Here is a 13,155-nt window from a genome sequence, read left to right on the forward strand (position 1 = left end):
TTAAAGAAATCTTATAAACCAGCTCGAGAAAATGCTAACAAGGAACAGGAAACACTATGCTACACGTGCATATACTGACAAAAAGCCAATTTTGATGAATTCACAAGTTGTAGAACTAAACTAAGATCCTAAATCCACAACAATGAATTAGGTTGTTCTAATTCAGTGGCGCTCAATATAGGCAAATAATAGAATGAGACATAAAAAAACGTATTTCTCATTATCTTGAGAAATACGTGGCTATCTTTTTTTTTAACCTCTTTAATCGCTATATTCTAATCTATAAAGAAAGACTCTCACTGTCTTTGGTAGATGTGATTAAGGTGACGCTTTTCCCCAGCCATATAAATGTTAGGTCTATGATATATTTTATTTTAGGAGCTATGCGGTAAAAAGGTAAACATATAGGTTATGTAGATAACTTTGGGGGATTATAATTATTGTTATCAAATTAATCCTAACCAATAGAGATATATTAACTTTACTCCAGGCATGTAAAGGGACTAAATTGTCCTAATCTCGTGTGTAAATGTAGCACCCAGGTACGCCACACCTGATGGTTAATCGCCATGATTGGCTCCTTCCACTCGTGGGCGTAGTTCTCCGGTAATTAGCCAATGGCGAGCCTCACCTGCCTTGAATCCGTTCAGAGCCCCTTCAGAGTTTCAGTAATATCTGAGGTTATTGTTTTGCGCGCAGGATGCCTCGTAAGCCGCCGGTTTACTCGGATTACTTCTACGATCCTCTGACAGAAGACGTGGAGCAACTGCTGGCTCGTTTCCAGCACACTGACTCCGTCAGGTACGAGTTGTTCTCAGCCATTTGGAGGGAGATGGGCTTCTCGGATGTCTTCAGAGGCATCCCCAGTGTGGCTGAACTGAAGAGATTCTGCAGAGTAGCGCTGGCCACAGCCGTCAAGTACTTCCTGCCTCCATACAGCTACCAGATTCGAGTGGGAGGCTTGTATTTGATGTTTGGTTTGTACCACACACAACTTGCCATCCCACCGGTGAATATTAGACTCGCTCTGAGGGACTGGGATCCAATCCAGAAGTTTCTCAAGGACTCAATGAATTTTGGGCATCAAGATGTTGTTTACATCTACAAAAAGCTTGTTGCAGCCAAAGCCATACACTACACGGCCATGCCACACTTTCTCAGCTTCCAAAAGCAGATGAAACCAAAGAGGGATGCCGTGTGTACAGAGTTTCTTGGGAGGAGCACAGCCGTCCAGGAGCTCTTCTCTGCCGACATCCTGGATGAGATGTCCAACATCCAGAGCCACTACGAGCAGCTGAAGGAGGCCACGGTGGAGGTCAGCTGCCAGGCCACCATGACCCATCGAAACTTTTCCGTCCAACTGAAAGACGGCATGTCAGAGTTCATCACTTGGCAGAAGAAGACTTTCTCACAGGAGAACAAAGGCAAGAAGTCTGTTGTTGATTGTGATGGTGATGAAGATGATGACGATGATGATGATGATGATGATGATGATGAGGTGGAGAAGCACGCTGAGGCCGAGAGCAGCAGCAGCAGGGCCAGGCTCCTGTCCTCCATCAAGCAGAAGAGCTACAGCAACTTCCAAGAGGCGTCCAAGTCCAGGAGGCATCGACAGGCCGAGACAGTGGAGTCCTCCAGCTCCGGGGCAGATCAGGTCCAGGAAACTGGGGCTCGGCAGCGAAAGAGGCCTCCCTCACTGCGGGCTCGGACCCAGAAGAGTCTCGGGGTGACGCGGGATGACAGCAGGCTCCAGACCTGGCTCCTGACTGCTCCTAAGAAGCAGGAGAGGGTGCCGGTGAAGAGGACCAACCAGGCAGCACCTTTCAAACCATGATGGGAAGGGAGGAAGGAGGGCTTTCACATACACAAAGAGGTTCTTGCCTTTTTATTTTTGTTCATCCAGGTTAAATAAAGTTCATTCATTTGGGGGAAAAAAACATTTGATTTAAGTTGATTTTCACTCATTATGCATCTGTTGTTTAACTGGAATCCTTTCATTTGTTAATAAATGTATTTCATGATTGCCTCACCATCGTGTTTTACTCCTGACTTCAACATTGCAGGTTTGAGGAAAGGTTTGACTTCACAATCTGGACTGTCTTGTCTTTTTTTGTCAGGACACTCAACTGTTTATTTCAAACCTTTGCAGGGATCTGTCGTCTGCACAGAAAACCCCAACCAACAACCAAATCTGTTTATGGTAGGCCTACATGTGTTTTGTTACCATTTTAATTATGTCCTTGCCATGATGTTAATTCATGGATGTACAGTTTCAGAATCCCATGAGTAATACTGAAAAGGATGCTATGCGTATTCTTTAACCACTGGTTAAAATCAGTTGTGGAGAAAGTATTCAGAGCCCGTATTCACTGTATTGGCAGCAAAATGTAGCATACTTAAGCATCAACAGCAAGTGAAAGTACTCAAGGAAAGAGTTTCCTACACTAGAATTGTGAATTTTCTTTTATGAAATGCTTAAAACAACTTCATTGGCATTACAAACAGGATGGAATATTCTTACAGCATTGGCAGATTGTGTCTTTTTTTTTATTTATTTTTTAACAAAAGATAATACTAAAATTACTCAAGTTGACTTTGTGCACTGAAAATTGCATCATGTTAAATCTTAGTATGCAAAATAACTAGTATCTTCAGTTGTCAAGAATAAAGTAGCAGACAAATTAAACACTCAAGTAAAGTAGAAGTACCTCAGTTCTGTACTGTACAGTACTTGAGGGACATTCTACCAGAAAGGTACATTTCCACTTCTAAAAATCTTTGATGTAAAAAAGTTTTTTTTTAAAATCTGAACATTAAGCCATATGAAGGACATGTTAAACTATGAGAAACACATATCGTGCCATCTCAGCATGTTTTTATGCCTGAATAAAAAACATTTAAACAGCATTTCACCCCCTATAATGTCAGGCCCTGTCACGGACAAATCTCTAAATGTCAGAAAGGTTTCCTAATGACTTTCTTTGATAGAAATAGCATTTTCTTATTGATCACATGTCCCTGATTGTATCTGGCATGATTTTGTAACTCCTATAATAAATACAAGTGACTTTTGGTTAATTGTATAGATGGTAAGCACAGAATAACCGCTAGCTACTCATAAGATTGTAAAAAAATCTTCCTTTACATCCCAGATTTTTACAAATATGCAATAGTGGATATATACCCCCGCCTTTGTGTACACATTTAAAGAGATTAATTCATGAATAATTTCTTAAATAGTCAATTTTTATATCATAATGTGATGTGTGACAGGACTGACCGTGACGTGACAGGACTGACTGTGACGTGACAGGACTGACTTGACAGGATTTTCTTGATGCAGGAAAATTTATTCCTATTTGAAATTATTATTATTTTATTGTTAATGTTATGAGACTAATATGGTCATGTTCAGCCAATATAACATAATATAATATGAAACCTAATTTATTAAAACATGACCAACAACTGATAGTCGAAACATCTTTTTTAATTTAATAACTGATATAGTCCAAACATTTTAATTCAATAAGAATATTCAATATAACAACTTTCATTTAGAAATGATTTAACAATTTCTTTAAAATTCATCGAAATTTCCTTTAACAGTTCATTTAACAATTCACTGAAATTTCATTTAACATTAATTTCATAACATATACACACACACACACACACACACACACACACTAATGATAACAATGAACAATTAGAATTCCATAAATGTATTACATAAAAACAAAAACATGTTATGTTGACACACACACACACACACACACACACACACACACACACACACACACACACACACACACACACACATTTTAATCTTTATACTCCGCAAGCTTTGCCCAAATGTCTTTTTGGATCTCATGGTGACGGTTGGTTACAGGCTGAGGAGGTGGAATGAACTGAATGACGTGCTCAAATAAGTACCAGATCATGTCCTCTCTAGTGGGCCAGAAGAAGCGGTTCACTCCTACACGGTGCATGCATCTTACTTGTACCTGAACCTCATCAATGGCAGTAATGATGCCTGGGTAGAGGTCTCCGTCATATTTTTATTACACACAACTTTTCTATAACTTCGACCCAATCAACTTTTCTTTTACTTGCCCCTTTTTTTTTGTTGTTGGTGGTGAGCTTGTTGTGGCAAAGCTGAAGGCCTTGGTGTTATAGCATGTGCACTGTAGAATCTTGTCTACAGTGCACATGCAGCTCACATCGCGGTACACCATCTGCCCAGGAGAGGTAGTAACCACCTGGTGTATCCTCATAGTGGATGGGACTTGGGGGATGCCGTCTGGCATGTCCTTCATTGCTCTGTCAATGGACACTTCACTTACATAGAACAGTTTCAGAGTGGTGCCTGTGTGCACCAAGGCCTCAAACAGATCCATTGCACTTTTGATGTCGCGGCCGGTGGCTCACCGCCGATCCGCACACCTCTTTACAACACCTCCAACCCCATCTGCGCGCCCCTTTTCCGTGGCTTGCCTCAAAAAATTCCATGTCCCGCTTGGAATGCCTTTTTGGGGTGGAGGGAGGTGAATAGGTAAAAGTTCCCCTTCTGGCGGTACTGTGTGCAAGGTCCATCGCTAAAGAAATGGACCACTGTGACAGCAGGAAAGGCATTCTTGACATGAGACAGAATGGGGCTTAGATGCTCCCATATTGCTGGGGGCCCCTTTAGCCGTGATGGTGAGATGGTGCTGAAGCAGAGTGGTTCAGCAACTGGGCCTACATATAAAACTCCAGTGTGCAGTGTTGCTTGCTCATGGGATGCACCAAAGTGCACTGCCTGGATCTCAGATGCGTATTTACATATGTAATTCTCAGAAAAGTCCACATGTATAATGCATTCGTTCTCAGCCATGTTCCTCTTCAGTTCCCTGCAGTATCTGTACTGTTGTCGGATGTTGAATGCATGGCGTTTGAATTTAACCAGCATGCCGTTGAAGAGCTCAATGAGATCATCAAGCATGATCTCAACCTCCTTTTTGACTGTCTTCTTGAAAGTTGTTTCAATGCTTTCCTTTGTTTGTCCTGTCGTGGCTTCTGTGACCCACTGCATGTATGACACCCGGGCTGAGCCTTCAAATTCCCTGAGAAATGGGACGTTCTTCTCTTTGCATTTCCCACAGTCATTGTACATGCACTCTTTCTTGGTTTGGTCACAACAGATCTCTGTCATCAACGTTTCCAGGTCAGGGGTGTTAAGCAACTTCATGCTGCAAAGCTTTTGAGCTACAAAGCCCAAGTTCTCGTGCAATTTGCACAAGCATGTTTCCCTATCAGAAAGGGTTGGGTGCACAACCCAATAGGGCCGTAGTCGGCAAAACAGAGAATATGACACCGATTTTCTTGGATTCTCTGCCAAGTATTTCTTGTGCAGGTTCTTCAGTGTGTCCACAAGGAATCTTTTTTGCATCCTGACCTTGGCTTGTGTTACAGTCTGTTTTTTCCCCGTTGTCATACGGCTGATGTCGTCTCTGGTATAAAAGGTTCTTACATTGTTTTTGTATACCTCTTCCATGCGGACAGATTTCTTTCTTGAGAAGGAGTATGGATTCCCTCCTACTGACTTCCATCGCCTTTGGGTAAAGCGCAAAGGGTACTTTGAGCATATTTCTGTAACCTGTATTTTTTACAATGTTCCCTGTCACCAAGGTACTGATCTGTCTTCTTTCCTGACTATTACCTGCTTGTTGAATGTGTTGCTGTAGGTCTCCAATCAATGCTTCATGGTACAGGGATTTCCTTGCACTTGGGTGTTTCTTGGCTCGCATATCTTGCTTTTGTTGCTGGAGACCCTGACCTCATCAGCACCCGTTGGAACCTTTTTTTATATCGCTCTTTTTTCTCTTTTTCAGCAGCTAAGGCCTCTTGTAGCTTTTTCACTTCATCCTGGAGTTTCTTCCTCTCTTTCTTGGAACGCTTTCGCCCCTCTATCTTTTGTCTGCAACATATCACACATATTGTCACACAACCATTAACAGTCATTAAAAGCTTACACTACTCTATTAAGTTACTGTGTAGTTGGAAATGGAAATATGACTTCAAAATGTATAAAGGGTAGGCTAGGCTATTTACTATGATACAGCAAATTTAATCAATAGACATGTAACTGTGTACAATGTAACTGTGGTACCACATCATAATACAGCTTAGTAATAACCATGCTAATATTTACATTATTATATGGTAATGACATATGTGCATGTCATATCCTAAGTAAATGTGCTTAGCCACTTTCTATCAGTGGTTCTAATTACTTGATTGATCCCATGTTTGTTAACTTGTGTCTTCCTGTCAACCTTGAGGCGTTTGTGACGTTTTTTTTTTTTGCTTTTTCCAATGTTTTAAATTGTTAATTTTTTTCTTCTACACATTTTCAGCGCTTATTTCTAAATCCCATATTTTCTGATATAAAACAAAAATTGAAAACTGGTCAGTTTGACCCGAAATCAACACAAGGGTTTAAAAAGAAGTTTAAAGGGATACGCCACCGTTTGTTGAAATAGGGCTTATCACGGTCTCCCCTAGCTGTAGATAGGTGGGCCAAAGCATTTTTTTGTGCATGCATTGTTTTAGTCCGGTGCAGCGCCGCAGCTAGCTTAGAGTAGTGAATGGAATCCTATGTTGCCGGTTAACATGCTGTGTGAGTAAAAGTGAGCCAACAAAAGACAAAAAAAACTACCTAATTACTTGCACTGAGACAAAAAATGCGTTGGCCCACCTATCTACAGCCAGGGTAGACCGCGATAAGCCCTATTTCAACAAACGGTGGTCTATTCCTTTAAGCGTTTATAATGAAATAGTTTAGGAATAATGGCGCCCTCATGCGGTGAGATTGTAACACTGCATCAACAAAAAGCGGCGCACTTCATTCCGGAAACATCGTTTTGAAGAGTTCCTCCTCAGCTTCCTGTCTGTTAATCCACTTGTTGAGTCCAGTCAAGGAGGAGGACAACGGGGTGGACACAAAGTGTAAGCTTCACTAAAACTGCAACAATGGCGTAAACGGACGGATAAACGGCGACAGGTTGGAAAGCAAAACCCGGCGGTTGAGAGCACCATGATTGGGTTGAAGGAAGCCGGTGTCCTCGGCACCTCCGTCGTTCTCGCGGGGGGAGTCGCTTATCTTCTATGGAGCTACGCGTCCTCCTCCTCCGGGGAGAAGAAGCCTGAAACTCGGCCGGAGAAAGCCGGTACAAGTGCTCGAGAGGAAGGAGAGGGAGAGGCACAGAAGAGAAGAGCGGAAACTGCGGCTGAGCAAACTGTTGTGGCCGCCGCCGCTGCTGCTCCTGTTGCTGCTGCTCCAGCTCAGAAAGCATCGAAGGTAACCTGGAAACAGTTGTTGGGAGAGTGTAGCATTATAAAGGCCTACTTTAAAACTTGTTTTCTATAAAAAAGTGATATCCAAATGTTCTTAGGACAGAGGCAGGTCAAAGTGACCACGTTTAACTTCACCTAAAAATGGTTTAGTTTTCGGATTAACTTGAGATAGCTAGCCTATCACACTCTAGCTAAGTAGAAGAAACGCCCAAAAACAGACCAGAGTACAGCAGCTATAGAATATAGTTTGTGTTTTAAGATTGGCTAGATAATTATGAACATCATCCAGAGTTTATAAACTACTAATACAACCAGTTATAATGGTTAGACAACAACAACACGTTCATGCAAGTTCTCTGGGGTTGCTGTGGGGAGTTCTGGGAAATGTAGGAACTAATTAGCTAGTAAGATCAGTGGCAGAAAAAAACACTAAAATTCCCAAATTACATTTGTTCCATGCTCTCACGTGTGCATATTTGGTGGTTTTCTTTAGTTTCTTTGACCGTTGAAATAATGTCTTGCTTCAAGCACTGTGATGGACATTTTAACATGTTATAGGCCAAACGATAATAGTTTGTTGCAGCCCAAACACATACCTACGTTAACAATAATATTTAAACTCATTGTTAGTCCACTAAGTTTTTTTCTTTCTTCCTTAGAAACACTGTCAAGTGTCTGTCACATCAGCATTTTGGACAGATTATTTTTGTATCTGCTGCTACTTAAAGCTATGCTACGTAGTTTCTGTCACCCCCATGTGGAATTCTAAGTAACTAGACTAGACTGTGTAACAACACAACTGCATGCGCATTCACATGATACAAGCCTTACGTGACCGATTATTTTCTTGATAAATTTAATAATTGGAATGTCAACTGTAGGAAAAAAATGTCCATTACAGTTTCCCAAAGTCCAAGGTGATGTCTTTTAAGTGTCTTGTCTAAAACCCAAAGATATTTAATTTACATTTATGTAACAAAAGAAATGCTGCAAATAAGCATGTTTGAGAAGGTGCAACCATTTTTGCTTGATAATTGACTTAAACAGTTAATCGATTATAAATCAATCATACAAATTGTTTCAGCTGTACAGTATCAGAGTAAAGTTGCCGTGGAATGCCCAGTCAGATTCTTGTTTTACGCATTTCTTTTACAAAATTTAACAAATTTGTAGACTATGCTTTGGTCTCTTACGTTTTTGTTCAACTGCTTTATGTTTGGGCATAATTTATTATTTTCATGTGAGAAGTTTTGGTTGGTTTTGTAGAAAAACATGCACATTTCTTAGTCCAGACCTTTATTTTCCCTCAAGGAAATATTTGATTTGGAGTAGAGGGCAAAACTTCAAACAACATACAAGTGGACATTGGGCATTAATCACAACAATTAGATTAGATTAGATTAGATTGGATTCAGCTTTATTGTCATTGCACACGTCACAAGTACAGAGCAACGAAATGTAGTTACACAAAACATCCAAATAAAAACATAGACTTATATGTATGAAGTGAGTATCTTTATGGTATCAGTAAAGAAACAACTACGGAGCAGATAGTATTCAGTCTTAATCTGCCGTGTACTGGTCTGTGTCCTGCAGTCCCAGTCTGTGGAGTCAGCAGGGACGCAGGTGCTGGTTCTGGGTCTGGATGGAGCAGGTAAAACCAGCCTGCTGCACTGTTTGGCCACCGGGTGCCTGGAGCAGGACATGGAGCCGACGCAGGGCTTCAACGCAGTCTCCATCAGCAGAGAGGACCTGCACATCGAGTTCTTAGAAAGTAAGTCTGAACCCAAAAGAGACGATGGTCAGTGCCACCGGTCACTTCTGCTGCACACCATGAGTTTGATGTCGATGTCACAGTCGTCTGTCTGTCTGTCTGTCTGTCTGTCTTGTCAGTTGGAGGTAAAGAGGAGCTCCGTCCGTACTGGCAGAAGTACTTGTCCAAGGCCCTCCTGCTGGTGTTCGTGGTCGACTCCTCCAACCCACAGCTTTTCCCCGTTGCTAAGAAGCATTTACATGAGCTGCTGGCCTCCGACCCCCGCCTGCCTTTAATGATACTGGCCCACAAGCAGGTGAGAATGACAGATAAAAACACTCCAGGCTGCTTTTAACAGAAGCCTGCGGGCCCTTTTGTTCTCAAAGAGCGCTACACAGATTATAGTTGGAGACTTTGTGTTCACATGGGATTCAACGAATGATTATTTTCATTATCCATTAATGTACCGATTATTTTCTCGATTATTCATTTGGTCGAAATTGTCCGAAAATTATATAATGAAAAATAGTATAATATAGTTTCCTAGGGTGTAATTGGTTATTTTCAAATGTCTTGTTTTGTCCGATCAAAACTCCATAACCCAAATACAGTACAGGCCAAAAGTTTGGACACACCTTCTCATTCAATGCGTTTCCTTTTTATTTTCATGACTATTTACATTGTAGATTCTCACTGAAGGCATCAAAACTATGAATGAACACATATGGAATTATGTACTTAACAAAAAAGTGTGAAATAACTGAAAACATATCTTATATTTTAGATTCTTCAAAGTAGCCACTCTTTGCTTTTTTATTAATAAGGGGAAAAATTCCACTAATTAACCCTGACAAAGCACACCTGTGAAGTGAAAACCATTTCAGGTGACTACCTCATGAAGCTCATTGAGAGAACACCAAGGGTTTGCAGAGTTATCAAAAAAGCCTGTAAAACCAGCAAGTTTACGCATTTGTCGATTTTTGGGAGATTGAATCAAAAGATGAATCAAATATCAACATAGTTGCTGATTCATTTTCTGTTAATCAATACATCTCTAGTGTTCAGATGGGATTTAATTCTTTCTCCTCAGAATGTTGTAAAAGTGTGATCCAAATGTAAGTCATGCACTGACAACTAAGATTTAAAACTCCGAAATTGATGCTGCATTTTTTCAGTTGATCGGCTCACTCGCATCTGACGGAACCGATTGGGCTCCTGTTTGAATCACTCCAGCTGTCTCCGCTGTAGCCTGTGTTTCACACCGTACCCATGGAAACACCAAGCCAAACCTATTTCTAAGTAGATTTTGAATGCACTCTGAATCAATGAAAAGTTTTTTCAAACACAGGAGTAAAACTGGCTACTTTAATAAGTCTAACAACTGAAAGCCACTATTTGAAGGATTTTGAAATTCCCGAATGCCAATACTGCCGTAGACTGCACAATTTTTCGCAAAGGTTGTCTCATTTACCTGTAGCTGCAAACAAAAAGTCGTGCTGAGGTTTGTGTTGTATTACACTGTCATAAGAATATTCTGTTTATTTTTGCAAAGTTACTCGTGTCAAAATAAGTTAAATATTTAGTAAAATATTAGATCACAATTTCTGTATATATACTGTGTGTGTGTGTATATATATGTATATATATATATATATATATATATATATATATATATATAGCTACAAATTTTGAACATGAATTCAACAACATTGTAGTAAATGTGCCTTTTAATCCAACAAAAACTGATAATACATCTTAATTTTTTTTGTAGGAACACCTTAAATTCAGCAGGTTCTTTGGAGTCCTTTCTGTACATAGTACATGAAATTCTTTACAGCTAAATGCTGATACTGATTTCAGGCAGTGCGTTTTAAATGTCAGCAGATTATGAATACACTCTCCAATTTGAACACTTTAATTGATTGATCAGTATCAAAATGTCTCACATTATTAGTGAGTTTTACTTTTGTTAATGAATGAGAAATGATAGTTTATTGTCAACTAACAAGTGTGCGGTTATCTTCAGTTCTTTTGAATGAATAATTGAGTGTTTGTGTGCTCCTTGTTTGATTAAGCAAGAACAAATCCCAGATTTTCGGTATTACGTGTCATGTAACTTGTTCACATGCTGGGTCTAGTTAATGGCGTAAGGTTAACCGAATAGGGATTGTGATTAGGCTAGAAACGTCTAGTCTATTAGAGGAACTTTCACTGGAGCGAGTCCTGTCCAGAATCTAAAATAGTTAAACTCCAGAGCATGTATCTTCAGATGTATCTTTCTAATGAAGTAAGGCGATGATTGGAATCTCCAACAAGATGTCCCCTCATGTTTGTCTCATGTTTCCAGGACCTTCCAGGATCCTGCAGCATCACCGACCTCCACGACGCTCTGTCTCTGTCCGAGGTCGGAGACCGCAAGTTGTACCTCATCGGCACCTACGTGAAGAAGGGCGACACAGAGCTCGCCTATGGCGTCCAGGACGCTCGCGACCTGATCATCCAGATGGTTTGTGACGGCAGATAAACACACTCCGTTTGTGGTTGTCACTTACTCCTTTGTTTTTTTTTTTATACAAATTGATAATAAATAGGTTCTCTGCACCTTTTTCACATCAGTGTTTTCGCAACACCGGGTTGGCTGAAAGTCTTTAATTTATTTATGAGAAAATTAAAAAATGTATTTGTTGTCTTTGTATGGTATAGTTGGGATTATAAAAGTCCTGGATTCTGGATATGAAAGTGTAAAATTTCACCGACTTGGAAAAACACTTTTTTTTTTTTTTTCCAGACCTATCTTTATTTAAGCTAGGTGCCTACAGGACACTCCTAGCAACGTGTGTGTTCAAATGTTATCTCCACCAAAGATTTATTTTATTTTCATCCAGGCAGGTGGTGATGAGTTTCACCTGTAGATCATGCCACAGGAGCAACTCTAGAAAGCAGTTAATGCAGATGGTACAGAATCAGAGTGGATTTATTTCAGGCCATCTGTGTAGCTGCGGGTTGCAGCTTTATCACCAGCGATGAGCTAACCGTCTGTTAACTAATTTGTTAAGTAGGCAAACACAAATGTAAAAAGCACTGTTGGCTGTAACTGACAGTTCTTTTTTTCTAATTTGTACTGTGTCATGGTTGTCATGATGCACAGAATATGTAATACCCTCAATATTATGACTTAAAGCTGTACTCTGCAAGATTGTAATGGGAAAATAAACCCATAATATCAAAAGTACAAAGTGAGGCCCCCCATCCCTACTGATAAACACCTGTTACATTCACTTAGTATTTTGGCCGAAATTTCAAAGCAAATCACAAAGCTTAAGGCCGCTGTGTTCAGGTCAGTGATGATACGTGACTTGATTTCTGGGTATTTTCATTTTTCAAACAGTGACCTCTCTCTGCCATTTGGGGCCGCCAACATGCAAACTTGACGATTACAGCTTTAAGAAAAAGAGGACATTAAACTTGTGGTACCTGTTACATTTTTCTGATGTGCCGTTAATATTTAAACTGATAATTAAAAATAAAAGCATATCTTCCAGAGGACAGCACTACTAACCTTAACACTACCCAATAACTTTCCATTGTTACAGTTTAAAAAAACTTTAAGATTCATTGTCACATACTTTGTTTTGTCTTTATCTTTAGAAGGGAATTAGCTTCATCTGAAAACAAAGAACTCTTAAAAGAAAGTATTAACCATATTATTTTTCTAGATATCGTTTGAATTAGCTATTTGTTTTTGCTGTTCAGAGAGATGTGCACAGCTGCTTGTTAATTCATCTTAATGTTTTATTTGGTGAAATCTGTTTAATTCACTGTCTGTTACCTCTTGTAACTTTGGGACGTAGGGGAACTGCAATGTTGCGTGCAAAGCCTTCATGTGTACCATTTATGAGGAATGTAAAGATTTCAAAGACTACTTTTCTTTCAAATTTCATCCAATTTTTCCGTTTTTATTTTTCAAAAAACAAAACATGTCACACTAGTATTGTGTGAACAGTTTGTCATATATACACCCGCTTTTTCAACCCTAAATAAATAGTTTCCACAAAATGGATGGG

General features: G+C 39.9%; 2 protein-coding genes across 2 annotated transcripts; both read left to right on the forward strand.

Moving 5' to 3' along the window:
* The first annotated feature begins 631 nt into the window (after positions 1-631).
* On the forward strand, positions 632-2,029 carry LOC120566478 (snRNA-activating protein complex subunit 1-like). The gene has a single exon (XM_039812978.1). The coding sequence runs from the start codon at positions 701-703 to the stop codon at positions 1,832-1,834; it is 1,134 nt and encodes a 377-aa protein (XP_039668912.1). The 5' UTR covers positions 632-700; the 3' UTR covers positions 1,835-2,029.
* Positions 2,030-6,887: 4,858 nt separating this feature from the next.
* Positions 6,888-13,149, forward strand: arl9 (ADP-ribosylation factor-like 9). Its single transcript, XM_039812979.1, has 4 exons — positions 6,888-7,342; positions 8,935-9,112; positions 9,232-9,407; positions 11,439-13,149. The coding sequence occupies exons 1-4, from the start codon at positions 7,079-7,081 to the stop codon at positions 11,613-11,615; spliced, it is 795 nt and encodes a 264-aa protein (XP_039668913.1). The 5' UTR covers positions 6,888-7,078; the 3' UTR covers positions 11,616-13,149.
* The last annotated feature ends 6 nt before the right edge of the window (positions 13,150-13,155 follow it).

Source organism: Perca fluviatilis, chromosome 10, assembly GCF_010015445.1.
Source record: "Perca fluviatilis chromosome 10, GENO_Pfluv_1.0, whole genome shotgun sequence".
Taxonomy (NCBI): Eukaryota; Metazoa; Chordata; class Actinopteri; order Perciformes; family Percidae; genus Perca; species Perca fluviatilis.